At 36.1% G+C, this 17,968-nt stretch overlaps 1 protein-coding gene across 3 annotated transcripts in view; it reads left to right on the top strand.

The window, feature by feature from the left end:
• Positions 1 to 16,442, top strand: part of SH3GLB1 (SH3 domain containing GRB2 like, endophilin B1) — a 43,851-nt gene extending 27,409 nt beyond the window's left edge. For all 3 annotated transcript variants that reach the window (XM_032247780.1, XM_032247781.1, XM_032247782.1), the window contains 4 exons: positions 3,258 to 3,347; positions 3,725 to 3,825; positions 10,448 to 10,676; positions 11,372 to 16,442. In XM_032247780.1, coding sequence (XP_032103671.1) covers positions 3,258 to 3,347; positions 3,725 to 3,825; positions 10,448 to 10,676; positions 11,372 to 11,479 — 528 coding nt within the window. In that variant the 3' untranslated portion in view covers positions 11,480 to 16,442. The remainder of the gene's footprint in view (positions 1 to 3,257; positions 3,348 to 3,724; positions 3,826 to 10,447; positions 10,677 to 11,371) is intronic.
• Positions 16,443 to 17,968: the final 1,526 nt, after the last annotated feature.

Below are 17,968 nucleotides of genomic sequence, written 5' to 3' on the forward strand. Positions count from 1 at the left end.
TGGAGTCTGTTCATCTATTTAGTTACAGTTCCACATTGGCTTCTGATTTCTCCCTGAACTTCTAGCATGAAAAAAGGCAGAGTAACACAGGAGAGAATATAGGTTGAACAAAAAAAAACAGAATGTCTTCCTCCTTGGCGTAAAGGTACGCTAGAAAATTTCTGATTTGATTTTGTAATCTCTGCAACTTTAGGAAATACTTAATATAATACATGGGAAGAAACTCATGAAACAAATGTTCATGTTATATACATATACATAAAAATCTGAAGAAACATATCAAAATGGATTTGAGGGGTTTTTTTTCTTCACATCTCACTTCTGACATTTTTATAATTAAAAATGTATAAATGGCCAGATGTAATGGCTCACACGTGTAATCCCACCACTTTGGGAGGCTGAGGTGGGCAGATCACCTGAGGTCAGGAGTTCAAGACCAGCCTGACCAACATGGTGAAACCCCATCACTACTAAAAATACAAGCTTAGCTGGGCATGGTATCCCAGCTACTTGCTTGGGAGGCTGAGGCAGGAGAATTGCTTGAACCCAGGAAATGGAGGTTGCAGTGAGCTGAGATCAGCTATTGCACTCCCCAGGCTAGGCAACAAGAGCAAAACTCCATCTCAAAAAATAAATCAACATAAATAAATAAAATAAAAATGTATAAATGTTAAAACTGTATTCTTGGAGTATTTTAAGATTTTAAGCCATATGTATATTAAGCAACACTGATCAAGATAATCACAGCAAATGCCTCAGAAGCATTACCAAATTTTTTTTATTGATTTATTATACTTTAAATTCTGGGGTACATGTATGGCTTACAGATACCCAATCCTGATATCATGGGCCAACAGATTCTTGCCTGTCTTGCAGTTACCTTAAAACAAAAAAGCTCTTCTGGCTTACCTAACCCATGTTATGCTATCATGTAGTCTAGATCAGTTAGTCTAGTAGCAGTTATTTTTAGCAGTAGATGGTCTTTTCCCTAGAGATTTTTTACAGGACAGAATATCTGCCGTTTTTTTAATCTTATCTTTCTAATGTAGATCATTTTCTTCCAAAGTAAATTGATTATGCTAAACCTAATTTAGCCTCTCAGATCAATTATTATGATCAGTTATATATGTCAGAAGTATAGATGATTTGGGACAATTGACTTTGTTTGAAGCCACCCAAACATGCACTGAAACTTGTTCAGGAAATGAGATGCCTTTTTCCCTATCATCTACCTTCTCTAAATAAAGTCTAGATTGTACAGAAGGACGCCCTAAGCTTTGTAACATGGTGCCTTTCTTCATGATTAAATAAAACTCAAACCTAGAGGACTGATCCCTCATCCTTCATTTAATATTTTTTATTCAGTGTGCTTAGCATGAAAACATTATTTTCACTTTAGTCTCAAGCTCCCTTGTCACCTTAATCTGCTACCTAGTTTACTTGCTTACACCCTACCCAGAAATAATGTCAATTAGTAGGATTTTCTGCCATTTCTTGGCCATTAAATGAAACTGTACTTTCACGATCAAAGACCTACATGGACTAGCCTAGTTTACTTCTGAGGTGCATTTATTTTTGGTTTGTTGTATTTACTAATGTTACTCAAAGCCATTTTGTATGCAACCAAGCAGAACAGTAAATAGTGCAAATATAACATTGACGTAATTGGTTTTCCTTAATGCTCTCCTTAGGAAAAACATTGCTTCTTTTTTTTTCCTGGGACTTTTTTCTACTTCATACTAGCTTCCAGATGAAGCTTACTTTAGCCCTGCTATCAAAACACCATGGGCTCTGGTTTTAGTCAAGTAAATTTAATTTCTACTTTTGATTTATTAAGTAATTTAAGCTTATTTCCATGAGTCCAAGCTAGAGGTTAATTCTTAGTCCTCTGCTAGGTTTGTTGCCAATGGGATGTCACAACAACTGATTACCTACTTTGCTGCTACTTCCTTGTGGACTGGCTCACTAGGTTAACTGATTATCTACTTTCCTGCTGCTTCCTTGTTGGACTGGCTCAGTAGGTTAACTATTGCCACCAAAAAGGGTGAGGAGAGGAAGATGAGGCCTGAAAGGAAAAAGTTCATACCTTGTTTGTTTTTTTGTTTTTTCACTTTTGTTATATCTTGGAAATGTCATAAATCATTTGCATAGGTGGAAAAAGCTGTTTGTGCTGGAGAGGTAGTCAAACGTATCATTATAATGACGATGTTACCAATGATAATTCTCAATAGAAGATAAGCAAACTATTCTGAGTAAGCTGTGAGGTTTTATTTCTCTTTCTCACTTAATAACAACCAACTCTGAATAAAGGTTTGAGATGTTTTTGCCACTATTTGCCTTTTTTAGATCTTGTTGATTTTTCAGTGAACTGTTTTGTTGCAGCAATAAGCCTCCTTTATCAGATGGCTGAAGCCAGTAGTGGCATACTATTATTTACACCTCTTCCCAACTCCACAGTCTATGACTTCACCTTAGTAGCTGGAAATCAGCCATGGTGGGAGTATTTATATCACGAAAATCTGGATATGAGAGCTTTTTTTTATTTCTTGGAGAAGAATTTAACAGCACACCGTTGATTGAAGTTCAATCATAACTTAAAAAACTTTTTAAAACCCTAGTATATCTTAATAAGTTATATTTCTGCATAAGGCATTTTTTATGCATAGTTTGAAAAGAAACCTTAAAAGACATTTAAAATGTAAGACAAAGAATCCTTTGAATGAACCTAAAAACTGTGGTGATAGCAACAGGTGTTTGGCAGCGAAACATGAGGTAAAAATCCTGTGGCTTCACTCTAAAGTCTCGCATTTGAGACTGAAGACTATCTTTAACGTCAAAGTAAAAACTGTAATAATAATTGAGAATTTTATACTTGTAAAACTGGTCATCTTAAAATTTTATAAATATTAAAATTTAGCAAAATTGATACTAGAAAATTTATGGAAATATCTTGACTTTCTCATAGTAGTTTTTCTAGGCTTTTAAGAGTGGATCACTAAACTTTAGTATAACAAATTCTTTTGAGTCAAGTACTGGAATCAGTTGTCCAGTTGAGTAATACAGAAAAGCTAAGGTCTAGAAATCCGGGGACCATTTTAGATACAAAGCAGAATTGGGGAATTCCAATTATAACTTGAGGTTATTATTATATTTTTACTTGAGGTTTGTTTGGGGAATTTTTTTAACTGTCTAAAATAAATTTATAGAAGATGGACTGAGTCTTCTAAAGAGATTCTAAAAGTATATTATAATTTAAGTCTGAACAGGAATTAAGAATAACTCAAAGTGAATTTGATCGTCAAGCAGAGATTACCAGACTTCTGCTAGAGGGAATCAGCAGTACACATGTGAGTATTCATTCATTGGAAATTCATTTGGAACAAGACTTTGGTAGTCCTAAGGCAATTTTGGGAGGAAAAACTCAACTTTTCAGTCAAGTATCAAGGAAATTTAAGTTGTATTAGTTTCCAGTATATCTAAAGAAATATTTTAAATTTTTGTTTACATCTTATCACCTAGTTCTCCCACTCTCATCACATATTGGTATTTATTTGCTAAGCAGAGTTTGCTAGTGACTATTGACCAAGGTCAATCTTAATAAACCTTGTAGTAAGATGTTAGATACTGGTGATTCTACCTCAGTACAATATTGTGGTCTGTCTCCCCCTTGCATTTGCCATTGAAGTTGATTATAGAGCTAAGAACCATTAACTTTCCTTTACAGGCCCATCATCTTCGCTGTCTGAATGACTTTGTAGAAGCCCAAATGACTTACTATGCACAGTGTTACCAGTATATGTTGGACCTCCAGAAACAACTGGGAAGGTGATAATTTGCTTTTCATGTGTAAAGAGGAGAAATTCAGATTTTTGCATATGAAGTAATAGTAGGGATGAAAATTAGAGGACTTAAGGGCTCTTATTAGCTTTCTTAGAAATAGTTTCTTTTTTTAGAAAAGTAATTATCAGATTTCTGAGGTAACAAAATATTTTGAGCCCTTCTGGCACAAAGGGATATTAATAGGGATGGAAAAAAAAAGTGAATACCTTCTCAGTGCTATAAGGTTAAAGTTTTTCAGGTTAACTTTTCTCCTGCCACTGAATACTTTTTGCTATTAGTTGAGGAAGATATAATTACATTTACAGTTAACCTTAAAAATAAACTAATTTATACTTATTCATTACTCACTTGTTTACTATATTGAAAAAAAGAAAAGTTTTAGATCATTTTGTAAGACCTCATATCTACTGATGCGATTATTTTGAGTATGATAATATACTTTAAAGCAGACTGATAATATGTAAAACACATAGCTCAATCACTCATTCATTTATTGACTATCTGCCATGTGCCAAACGGTGTTATATATTTAGGGTAATACCAGCTAATTAAAACAGGCAAAGATGCTTGCCTTTATGGAGCTCACATTATAAGGTGACACTGAAAATAATGTATAGGGCAAATGTGGTCTCTGCTCTCACAACACTTAGTCTAAGTAGAAATACAAAGTAAGCCATTGGTAGACAGGCTATGTGGTAAGTAGAAAAGTAGAAGGTGCCTGGCATTGTGAACATATCTAACTGTGAGTAAGGTATATCTAGCAGAGTTTCCCAGGCAAAGTTATCTTGGTAGGAATACTCTAGATGAAGAAAGGGACAGGGATGAACATTCTAAGCAAGGAAGGATATGTATATAAAAAAGCCAGAAGAAAGAGAGAGTAGAGCAAGTTCAGGGAACTAACAGTAGTCAGTTCAGGCTGGAGCATGGTGTTCAAGAATGGAATGGTATATCAATCTAGAGGAGTTAAGCAGAGTCACACCATGAATGGCCTTAAAAGTAAGTTGTTGTAAGGAGTTTGGAATGTATATAATGAGGAACCATTAAAGCATCTGAAGTGATATGTAGCATCTGAATACCAAAAAATCATTTCAAGGAATAAGGTAAATAAAAAAGTCACTTTGGTGTTTCTTTCTGCATATTAACACTTCAAAACTTGGCCTGGAACGAAATTAGGCACATCTGTGAAACCAATTTTGGACCTCAAAAATGAATTGTAGCGTAATAATCATTAGTTAATCTAACAGAATTTACAGAAGCATTTACATATTTATATGTTTGAGGTTTTATTAGTGGTATTAATATCTCAAGGCAGAACACCACTTTATCTTTATATCAGTACAACTATTTTAAGCGCAAGAAGCCTTAGTACTTTTTTCCACTTTATCCTGAAACTCTGGAAGTGCAGCATAGGGGTTGCTTATTACCATTTATACTTGCATTCTGCTTAAAGCCACACTATGCTTAGGACTTGGCCATTTAAACAAAATCCAGTTATTACATTATTACTGCACTTTGAGATAAGCTCCAGCAATACAAAGTAAAACCAGTGCTACTATTGTAGAAAAGATTTAGGTAAATCTTTCAATATAATTGAGGGTAGCTTGTCTCTCTACCCTCAATTATATTATTGCTAATGACCAATGACATTGTGGGAAGTTTTATCTCTTTAATTTGTTGCAGGTTATGCTTTTTAAGATAGTACATAGAAATATTCAAATATAGAACTTCACAAATCATCCAGATCCACACTAATAAATTCAAAAGCTATTTATGAGGAATAGAACCAGATTATATTGTTAATAGTTGTAATAACAGTACCAACAGGTAGTAGTAACTGAATAACAGCAATCACTTTGGTTGAGCTTAAGTTGTAGGCAGATGCTCTTCCAGACACCTCATGTTTATTATTAACTGTATAATCCTCACCACTAAATGAGGTAGGTACTTTTATTATCCATATTTTAAAGATGAGAAAGCAGAAGTATTAGTAACAAGATTAGCCATTTTTTTAATAATTGGAAGGCTTTTACATATCAAGCTCCATTGGCTTAATTGACATTTGTATAGTATGAGTAATTGCTATGATTTTTTAATGTATCAATAAAAGTTTTTAGAAGGTGAAAATGGCCTTTCAGTTCATTTTTTAAATCTTTAACTCTGCACAATTGACATAGGTAGACTTTAGTGGCTAAACAAAGGCTAAAATCATACTAGTAGATTTGAAAGTAAAATACCATGGTTAGAGAACTAAAAAAGCCATGTGTATATACATATTCCTATTAATAGAGCTTTTTCTTATCTTCAGAAATGTATGTATTTAATCACTGCTGAGGAGCCAAGTTCCCTGAGGAAGGGATACTAGAAGCAGTAGTCTGAATTTTAAAGAGAAAAAGCTATAGTTAAAACTATTTCTTTTTATCATTAAAACCCTTTATCCATCAGAGGAACATATGGTTTTCATTTTTAAAATGCACTGTTCTAGATATGGAGGATATAGTATATAAATAAAATAACCAAAATTCCTGCCTTCTTGGAATCTACATTCTATATGGGGGCAGAAGGGAGCAGAAAAGCATTATGTATGTAAATTATATAGTATATTAGAAGGTGATAAATGGTGTGCAGAAAAATATAGCAGGGAACTACCTTGGTGAGAGTAGGGAAAGATGTAAGAAAGCAAAGCATGCAGGCATCGGAGAGAAGAAGCTCCAGGAAGAGGGTGCAGCAAGTACAAAAACCCTGAGGGAGTGACATAGCTGGCATGGTCAAGGAACAGCAAGGAGGGCTTAGCTAGAGATGAATAGAGGAAATGGGGAGTCAAAACATGCAAGGCTTTGAAAGCTACTGTTTAGACTTTGGTCTTCACTCAGAGATGTGGAGCCTTTGGAAATTTTGAGCTGAGGAGTGACATAATTTTAGGCTTTAACAGAATCATTCTGGCTGCCACGTTGAGGATAGGTGTTAGCATGAGTTGAAGCTGACAGATCTCTTTCAAACTTGCTGCAATAATGTAGTCAGTAATTCAGTTAGAAGATGGTGGTTGCTTGGATCAGGGTAATTGTGGTTGATATGATGGAAGTGGTCAGGTCCTGGGTGTATTTTACAGTTAAAGGTAGCAAGATTTACTTGACAGACTATGTGTATATTGGACATAAAGATGACAATAATTATTGCAAGTTTTTGACCTAAACAGCTGAAAGAATGGGGATTTGGCCCGGTGCGATGGCTCACACCTGTAAACCCAGCACTTTTGGGAAACAGAGGTGGGTAGATCACAAGGTCAAGAGATTGAGACCATCCTGGCTAACATGGTGAAACCTTGTCTCTACTAAAAATAGAAAAATTAGCTGGGCATGGTGGTGCGCATCTGTAGTCCCAGTGACTTGAGAGGCTGAGGCAGTAGAATTGCTTGAACCCAGGAGGCGGAGGTTGCAAGTGAGCCGAGATCGCGCCACTGCACTTCAACCTGCCGACAGAGCGAGGCTCCATCTCAAAAAAAAAAAAAGAAAAGAAAGAGGAGTTGTTAGTTAAAATGGGGAATGCCAGAGGAGACAAAGGTTTCAGGGATGGAGTTGTGGGGGGATTATGTCAGTTATATTAGAAGCCCAGTCTTAAATATGTTTAAGTTCGAGATATCTATTTAACATTTAAGTGGAGATATCCAGTTTTAGGATATGCAGGTCTAGACTTGGAATGGGGGCAGGGTAGAGAGATAAATTAGAGAGTTGTCAGCCCATCAAGTATATTTAAATCTGTAAGACTAGATAAACCACCAAAGGAGTAAGTATAGAGAAAAGAAGAGGATCAAGAACTGATCCCTGAAGTACTCTAGCATGGAGAGTTGAGGAACAAGGCTAGGAGGATGATAAGGAGTGAAGCAGTGAGGTGAAATGGAAACCAAGAGTGTGGCCTGGAAGTCAAGTCCAACAACATGTGTGAAAGTGGGAGAAAATGGTCACTGCGTAGGTCAAGTGAGAGGAAGACTGTGCATTGACCATTGGATTGAGGAACATTAAAGTCATTGCTGACCTTGACAAGTAGCTTTGGTGAAACAGTAGGAGCAAAGTAATGTTTGTAATGTAAGAGCCTGGGAGGAAAGGAATTGTGACTGTAAGTTTAGGTAAATCTTTCTAGGAGTTTTATTGTGAAGAGGAACAGAGGGAGGAGGCAGTAGCCAGAGGAGAAAGTAGGGTCTAGCAATTTTTTGTTTTTTGAAGTTAGGAGAAATAAGGGCATGTTTGTAAGCTGATGGGAATGATACAATAGATGGAGAAAATATGATAATGTGGGAGGGAAAGGGAAGAATTGCTAGAATGATATGAGAGGCAAAAAGAGATGAGATTTTGTGCACGTGTGGAGGAATTTGCATCAGGAGCATCGACAGCTCATTCAAGAGTTTCCTGGCCCAGCGTGGTAGCTCATGCCTAGAATCCCAGCACTTTGGGAGGCCAAGGTGGTGGATCACTTGAGCTAGGAGTTTGAGATCAGTCTGGGCAATACGCAAAACCCTGTCTCTACAAAATATACAAAAATTAACCAGGTGTGGTGGTGCGTGCTCGTAGTCCCAGCTACTCAGGAGGCTGAAGCAAGAAAATTGCTTGAGCCTAGGAGGTAGAGGTTGCAGTGAGCCGAGATTGCACCACTGCACTACAGCCTGGACAAAAGGAGTGAAATCCTGTACCAAAAAAAAAAAAGTTTCCTGATTGTTCTTTTTCCTCTCAGTTAAAAGGAAGCAAACTCATCAGTTGAGTGTAATGGTTATGGGGAGAATTGCTGGAATTTTGAGGATAGGCGAGAGGGTATGAAATAGTCATCGGGGAATGAAAAGTGAAAGTTAATGGACTAGAGAAATGTAGTATCATTGCCAGGTAGCATGTGAGGTTCCTAGTCATAAATTGAAGATAAAACAGCAAGCTTTTCTGTGTTTCTCCTGTCACAGTAGATGCAGGGATACTAAATAGAGAGGTTTTTACCAAATCAGTACAGTGAAGTGAGAGGCATAAGAAATGAGAGCTTATGTAAGGGGTTATTATAATAATTAACTATGGACATGAAGAAGGTGTTGGTAGGATCATAGACCCTGGTAGGCTTGTTGATGTGAGAGTACTTGAAAGAAAAAGGTGATGGTTAGAGAATGGGATGGTGAAAACTATTATTATTGGAAGGGTTGTGGTTACTGGAATTGGTAAGATCTAGATGTGCCTGTAGGAATGGGTGGCTGAACTAGAATCAGGTATAAAGTCTCTAGAAAAGTTCAAGGATCTAAGAGGCTAAAGTGTTGGAAGAATTGTCCATATGGATATTCAAGTCACCAAAAATTAAGTAAGATACAATGTCAGTGAGCCAGGCACTAAAATCTTCTAGAGATGAAAATAAGGGAATGAGGCATCCGTAGGTGACCGCAACAAGAGATACTGGTAGTGTATATAGTCAGATAACATGAAGTTGAAGGATTGGGTAGAATTGTTGAGGGAAAAGAGTCTAAAAATGGTAATGAAGAACGTAAGACTCCATTGAACTCTAGGTTTGGTGATAAAAGAGGAATATAGGAGACAAACACTAGCACAGGAGGATGAAGGGAAGATTTAGAGAAGAGGTTAAGGTTACAAGGAATTTTGCTGATGACTGAATGATTTCCAGATGGCATAGTGGTCATGAAAAGGGGACTTTTCTAGTTTAATGGATTTATTAAAACTTAAATACGAATTGTCATAGATAATTTTTCAGCTTAGAAATGGTTGAATTAGAATTATGTCAGACCAGTATTTTGTACTGTTTCCTATTTAGTATTATTGGGGAAACAGTAGCCTTGAACCAAAAATTCTAATTATCTTCAAGTTACTTATGAGCACATTAATCAAAAAAATCACTGATTTCTAATAGAAATTTTTTTTAAAATAGAACAAATGAACTTGTGAAATTTGTCCTGTTCTACCATTGAGTCTTCAATTTCATTGAGATAATTAGCAATCATAATATATTATTTGAATGTCTATCTTCTCAGTGTGTGTATGTCCTTAAGGGAATGGTATCATTTCATTTTGTGTCTTCTGCTTCTCATAGAAATGCTGAATGTGTAGATACAAATCAATAATATTGACAATACAAATGACAATAAATATTTTATTTGAATAGGAAAATGTGATTGGACCAGTTTATGGAAAAAGGGTTTAGTTATTCAAATATTTTTCAAAGAATTAAATGGAGAAAGCCTCATATTTGTAGTATCTGATATATAAGTAATTTTTCATCAGTATTTTTATTTAACAATTCATTAAGACAACATTCTAATGGAAGCTTTTTGGCAGTGCTTTAAAAATAAACCATCTATTTTTCCTGGGGGGAGAAAAACAGTCATTAATTTTAAGTTAATATTGTAAGGACAGTTTTGAAACAAACTTTCAAGGATTTACATTTGAATACCACCTGAATTGTCTCTAGTATAATTGGCCCAAGAGGGAAAAGGAAGTTAGATAAAACTATTATTAATATCTGTAAATCTTTTCCAGTGTGAACATTGGTAGAAAGTAAACAGTGCCACCGAGTGGTGGTATTTAGGAACTTTAGTCACTTGGAAATAGATAATTCGCCATTTTCTTTTCAACAGTTTTCCATCCAATTATCTTAGTAACAACAATCAGACTTCTCTGACACCTGTACCATCAGTTTTACCAAATGCGATTGGTTCTTCTGCCATGGCTTCAACAAGTGGCGTAGCAATCACCTCTCCTTCCAACCTCAGTGACCTTACGGAGTGTAGTGGCAGCAGGAAGGCCAGGGTTCTCTATGATTATGATGCAGCAAACAGTACTGAATTATCCCTTCTGGCAGATGAGGTGAGTATTGTGGGCATGAGAAAGAAAATATATCACGAATGGACATACCTTCTAATATTATAACAAAATGCAAATTCCTCATTAGTTATTTGGAAATAGTTTCATTGATTTCAGATAGTTATATTACATAAAATTGTAATTACTATTCTTTAATGTAATAGAATATCACAGAAATATTTAAAACTTTTAACTGCCAAATAACTTGAAGATGTATAAAACTCCCTCCAATAAAATCCTTTATCTAGGCCAGGCATGGTGGCTCACACCTGTAATCTCAGTACTTTTAGGAGGCCAAGGCAGGAGGATCACTTGAGGCCAGGGGTTCAAGACCAGTCTGGGCAACATAGCGAGACCTCATCGCTACAAAAAATATAAAAAAAATAGCTGAGCATAATGGTGTGCACCTGTAGTCCCAGGTACTCAGGAGGCTAAGGTGGGAGGATTGTTTGAGCATGAGAGGTCAAGACTGCAGTGAGCCATGATCACGCCACTGCACTACAGCCTGGGCAACAGAGTGAGACCCTGCCTCAAAAAAATAATAATAATAAATAAATCCTTTATTTTTCAGCACAATTGGTAATAATGTTTAAAGTCCTTTTGGTGAATAATTTAAACAAATTAAATATAAATCTGATTGGTTTTTTACATGTTTATTTTTTAATGTAGTTAATAACTGGAAGTATTTTATTTTGCAGGTGATCACTGTGTTCAGTGTTGTTGGAATGGATTCAGACTGGTTAATGGGGGAAAGGGGAAACCAGAAGGGCAAGGTGCCAATTACCTACTTAGAGCTGCTCAATTAAATAGGTGGACTATGGAAGGGTTACCCATCATGACATTGTATTTATATACAATTAACTCTAAATAAAGCAGGTTAAGTATCTTCCATGTTAATGTGTTAAGAGACTGAAAAGAAAATACCAGCCACCAGAAACAGGCCTTTCTGCCAGTAAAGTTGCATGGTAAATATTTCATTACAGAATTTATGTTAGAGCTTTCATGCCAAGAACGTTTTCTTAAAAATTCTTTTTTATATTGAGGTTTCACTAATAAGCAGCTTCTACTTTTGAGCCTCAACTTAAAGCAGAACTGTTTTCTACTGAATTTTTCATTAACAGTAAGCTTTTTCTTTTATGTAAAATAAATCTTTTGTGAATTAATATCAGTGACTCATTTATTAGGTATAATTAATAGCCAAAGAATAAAATTAAAATTTGTTTTAAACTTTCGGTTTTAAAAAGAGCTGTAGGATATAAACCTCTTTTGTGAAAAGTAGAATTTTCTGAATGTTTTCATAGACAAAAATACAGTTATACCATGTTTACCTGGTTTTCCAACAGAAATCAAATGATTTCTATGTTTTGATGGGTTATTTTGAGAGTTTTATGGTTTTTTTTAAATACTGCGGAATGGTTTCTTTTAAATTTAAGAACAGCTAGTTCTTGAAAAGCAATACCATATTTCTCTGATAAATTTGTAGTTAAGTTTCTAGAAAATGGTGGACAAATTTACTTAATTTAACAAAAAGTTTTTAAGATTATTCAATTGGCACAATTTAATGCATAATTGGGATTGGATCCATTAATAACAACTGTGGTACAGTAAAGAGAATTTGTTTTTATTGAACAACAAATTTGTATAAAAGTGTGGAATAATGCAACTACATTATTGAGTAAATTGTATACAAACAAATTTGGGTGACTGAGCTTATATTCAAACATAAAAATGTATTAATGAATACAGGCTATCTTGATAAGGCTCTCTGGTTATGAAACACATACTAATGAAATTATGAGTGACACACTGGAAGCCAGAAAATTGCTTTTTGGGCCGTAGCTATATGTCAGCAAATTGGCAGATTGTTTCCATGTTAAGACTTCTGTTCTCATTCATTCATTCAACAAACATTTGTTGAAGGCCAGATATGTGCTGGTCAACTGGGGATACTATCCTGAACAATATGCACACAGTTCTTGCACATGAAGAGCTTAAAGACCAGTAAAGGATACAGAAAATTAAACAAGCAATTGTCCTATAATAGGATCAGTGTTGTGATGGGGAAAATACAGGGTACTGTATTTGGGAGTCACCTAACTCCAATTTTGGGAGTGAGAGACAGTTTGGGGAAGAATTGTTCCAGATAAAAAGATGGATAACTAAGACAGCATAGCACATTCTGACAACTAAAGTAATTTACTCTAACTTAAGCATGAAGTACAAAAGTGTAGTTCATTTATTGAGGGAATGTTAAGCTACTAAAATAATACTTTTGGTACTTTAAAAAAATGAATTCTTAAACATCATTTACCATTTTAAAATTTTGTGTTAAGAGCCCCTAGTAAGAGCTTGGTAAACATGTTGACAATTTAACTCACAGTCTAAACTTTAAAAGTAGTTGTTACCCTTTTATTTCTGTGCCATGAGACAAATTTTTCTGCAGTTTTATAGTTGTACAAGATGTTTTGATTCACTCTGAATTGCCATATTCTTAAACCCTCAAAAGCTGCTGAGGCTGGTCAGTTTTTTATAAAACCAAGTAAATGAAACTTTCTCTTCCCTCAGAAAGGAAGTTCTACAGCCTAGAGTGCCATCTATTATAAGTCCAAATGTAGGCTTTGAAAGATCATACCAAAACTTCAGGTCCACTTAAACAGCAACTATAAATTAGGTTTATGGGAAATATAGTAATACAGGGGAAAGAGTATCAGTAATGGAGTGAAATGGTCCTGGTTCAAATCTGGTGTTCCTCACATACTGTGCTCTTTAAGCTTCAACTCAGATGTATAACAACTGCCTTTTCCTTACCAGTAAAATGAGGACAATAATTATGATACCCTAGGGTGGTTGTGAGGATTAAATAGCAAATGCTATCTTGTATTTCAGGTGCTTTTTAGGGAAAGCCTTTGCACATAGTAAATATCCTGTAAATATCCGTTTCTCCTTGTTAGCCCCTGTAGCATCCGGACCTACCAAGTCTGTAGGCCTTGCATATCACTGTGCACCAGAGATACCTCTTTTATAACCAGGCTCTGTTTACTCTCTGTCAGTCCTCTCCTCCACCCTCTTTAAATCAGACCCCAGTCCGGGCTTAACCTTGCCACAGTCAGTATAAATCCTTTTTTAGAACTTTCAGCTTTCCATCAAGTGAAAGTTGATTTTAGTAACCCAGCAATGTACAGAAGTCTTCAATACTGTTAAGCTTCAAAGACTACTGGTACATTTGTCTACCACAGAACCACCACAATATGTATGTTTGTTCTTAGGTTTATTGCTTTTTATTTTAATGGGGTTTAGTTGTTTGGGTTTTATTTTGGTTTTGGCTTATTTTAAAGTCAAGTTTAGTTTTTACTCAGGTAAAGGCCTGTGAAGTTTCTTAGGCGTGGAAGAAAAATCTTGGGAAGCCTATTAATTCATGGTGCAATTCAAAATTGTTTAAATAAGCTCTGTGCCACTGAGCTTAATCTAAAATTATAGTCACATGTGAAGGATGCATATATGAATGAAAAACTAAAATAATTGTAGGCTCTTCTACAAATGGAAAAAAAAAGTTATTGGATTATGTCTGCCTTCTTCCTCAAAGTAATCTAACCTAAAAGGTCACGGTGTTAAAACTTTTTTATGGTGCTAATCAGAAAAATTCATGTTGTAAGAAATGAACCCAAAAATGGGAATGTGCCCCCTCACTCTGCATCACATGGGAAATAAATGCTGAGGCCAGGATCACCAGTAGGGTACAGCCAGCTTCATAGTCTCTTGTTATCCTCTCCCCGAACAAAGAACCAAGTGAGACTGGGAAGCTAGTATTGGGAAAACATTTCTGGGATAAATTGTGGAGTGCAGAAGATGATGGATGGCAAGGCAAAAACCCACAGACTTGTTTACCCATAGAGGCCCCACTTACCTCCATGCCAACAAGATTCCAGAAAAATTCCTTCCCTATCTCCCAGACACCTGAAATTTTGAAATACATTGCCCTACTATATTAGCACTTTAAGCTTCAATGAGGTGCCATAATGGAGAGATAGCTTCATAGTTTATCCTATAGCCAACTTTGCTTCAAGATTTCCAGAAAAGAAGTGGCTTTTACCTCACATGAGTCTCAAAAGCTGGAGAGGAAGTTCCACCACCACCCCTGCCCTTTCTCCCATATTATGCTAATTAGCAAGTCTACCCAGGGCTGGGCGCAGTGGCTCATGCCTGTAATCCCAGCACTTTAGAGGCTGAGGCAGGTGGATCACCTGAGGTCAGGAGTTCAAGACCAGCCTGGCCAACATGGGGGTCTCTACTAACAATACAGAAATTAGCTGGGCATGGTGGTGTGCACCTCCAGCTACTCAGGAGGCTGAGACAGGAGAATCACTTGAGCCCCAGAGGCAGAGGCTGCATAAGCCAAGATTGCACCGCTGCACTCCAGCCTGGACAGCAGAGCAAGACAAAAAAAAAGGAAAAAAAAAAAGGTCTACTCAGTAGAGCAGTGATTCACAAAGTGTGAGACCCTAGACTGGCAATATCTGCATCTCCTGGAGACTTGTTTAAAATGCTAGTTACTACTTTCAAAAACTTTGTACCTTCATTTGTACTTATTTTTTTATTTTCAAGGGCCCATGGAATGAGTCTTCCATGTGACAGCTTTTTAAATATTTTAAGACAAAAACTGAGTCTTCTAATCTTTATTGTGTTCTAGCACTAGTCATTGTAATTACATAGTTATTTTTATAATTTATTTGTTTAGTATCTGTCACTCTAGAATGTAGACTCCCTGAGATAAAGACTATAATTCTTTTGATGGCTATTAAATTCCCAACTCTTAGCACAAGACCTAGCGCATAGTATGAACTCAGTAAATATTTGTTGAATAAAAGAAAATGCAAATTTGTAAGCCTTTTCAGAGACCTACTGACTCAAACTCTGAGAGTGGAGCCCAGCAATCTGTTGTAAAAGCCATTTAAGTAATACTATTGCACTCTAAAGCTTGAGAGCCACTGCAATAGAACTAAGAGAACATGCATTTCACCTTCAGGCCTACTCTCTGACATCACTTGAAAAACTCTCTCTGCCTTCTGTAACCCTTACCAACAACATTGCCCTATCCATGTAGGGGAAACACCTGGGCTATATTACAAGTGGTTATGAAGGTATAAGGACACGCATAGTGGGAAGTATTGCTTAGAATGCCAGTACTTGGTTGCTGTGGAAGGTTTCTAGGAATAGATTGCTTAGTCTAAAGAATTAGAGTAAGCACTACCGTCATCCACATTTTCACTCAACATAGTGCCTTTTAATTGGTGACTAACATCAAAACACCCTGACAAACCATTAAAACAGTATCAGAAAACATGTACATCCCTGTGCCTCTTAGGGTGCTAAGTTCTGCTCTCATTCCTGCTTCAAAGGAGACTTTTTAAAGAATTGTTAATGCTTTTTTATAATAGAAGTCATAGCCATGTTGGCAAAAAGAAAAAAGATTCGGTGAGAAAGGTAAAAATCACTGATAATTCCATCATCCAGAGAGAACCACTGTTATTTAAGTATATGGCCTTCCAGACTTTCCTGTGCATTTATAGATTTTTTTAATGGGATCATATTGTACATACTGTTTTGTAACTTTTTTTCACTCAACAATACCATGACTATCTTGTTGTATCAAGTATATTTCTACATCTCTTAATGGCTGCATGATATTCCATCATATGTGCCACATTTTATTAGACTACTGTTGAATTTTTAGGTTTCCAACTTTTCATTAATAAAGTGCTTTAAAGGACATTGTGTTGCCAAATCTCGTATGTGTTCATATTTTCTGAAGATAAATCCTTTAAGTGGAATTGCTAGTGAAGAAGGTATGCCAGTTTTTCAAAGCTTTTGTTACTACCATGTTGCCCCCTAGAAAACTTTAAGCAGTTTATACCTTTATTAGCAGTATATAAAAGAATACTGTTTCTTTTTATGGCTTCCAACTAGAATGTTCTTGGAGTCCTTGGTTTAAAAATAAAGGGTAACAGGAGACAAAAAGATTCTGCAAAATTAAAGATCAGTCTCAAATTTTTCTTAAATCATGACATCATGTACTGTTCTCCCCACCTTCTCTATCATATATTTTGTGATACTTTGAAAATGTTTGTAGTACTTGCTCCCTCTTGCTTTTATTTAGTCTCCTGGAAGCATTATCACCTTTCTGACTTTTGCAGAGATAGTGGAAGAACAATCTTAAGTAGACTTGAATCTCGTGATATCTTTGACGCAGGCTTACTGTTGATGGATTTAGGAAATGTAGTCACAGTGGGGAAAGTAGGACTTTGGAAGGTACGCAGAACAGTGGCTCTCCCACTTGTTTGCCTGGCCTTTCATCAGTCATTAAACCTCTTTGAGCCTGCTTACTCATCTGTAGAATGAGAATAATATAAACTACTTTGTAGCATTAAAAGGATTAGTCATATTATGAAGAGTGTCTGGCACCTAGTGGATAATATTATGGCTTACTAGGATTTCTAGATGAGTATGTTAGAGCAGTTGCTATTGTCAACCTCTGGAGTAAATATCACTGCCGAGGCCAAAGAAAACCTTCCTTGAAAGCTGTCACGCTGAATGGGCATTGCCTTATATATCCTATTATACCTATACAACCCCAGTTCTTATGGAATATGGCTCATTTTTTCTAGTCAGGTATTCAAGTAATCTAACCAGATGAAACTCTCAGACAAGATGTGTAGTGGAATATTTCAACATTATCTTGCTTTACAACAGTGTACAAAAGTGGTAATCACAGTCTTTTTAAATGGTGAGCCTTGCCAAGCTGCCCCTTCTGATACTGCCCCACCTTGGCCCACAGCTGATCTTAGTGCTTTGGAGAGCTGTATCTCTACCTGTGAGAACCTGACATGGGACAGGCAACTCAGCTCAGTAACAGTATTGTTAATTAGCTAAGTCTCAGTAGCATCTCCAGCACTGGAGATCACAGAATTGATTCATCCATAGTGATATAAATTTATATAAAGAAGTATGTGAATTATAAAAGTTGCTCAGCAGTATTCAAAAAGATAGATGTCCCAGGGTTGAGCTGCAGTAATCATAGCAAAGCCCCAGAGACCAACCCATTTTAATATTTGGATCAACCATAATAAATTTAAATTAACATCTGTTTGTTGATTGTAACTCAAACCACTCAACCAATAAAGAATGAGTAGTAAGAGAACTTAAGGGGGTTGTAAGTAAGGAAGGCTATACAGGAGGCTTCAGGTTTATGAGAACAAGAAAACAGCTATTTAGAGGTAAAAGGAGATGGACTGTCATTA

The sequence above is a fragment of the Sapajus apella genome, unplaced genomic scaffold (genome assembly GCF_009761245.1).
Source record: "Sapajus apella isolate SASKATOON/1434 unplaced genomic scaffold, GSC_monkey_1.0 scaffold64, whole genome shotgun sequence".
NCBI classification, from domain to species: Eukaryota; Metazoa; Chordata; class Mammalia; order Primates; family Cebidae; genus Sapajus; species Sapajus apella.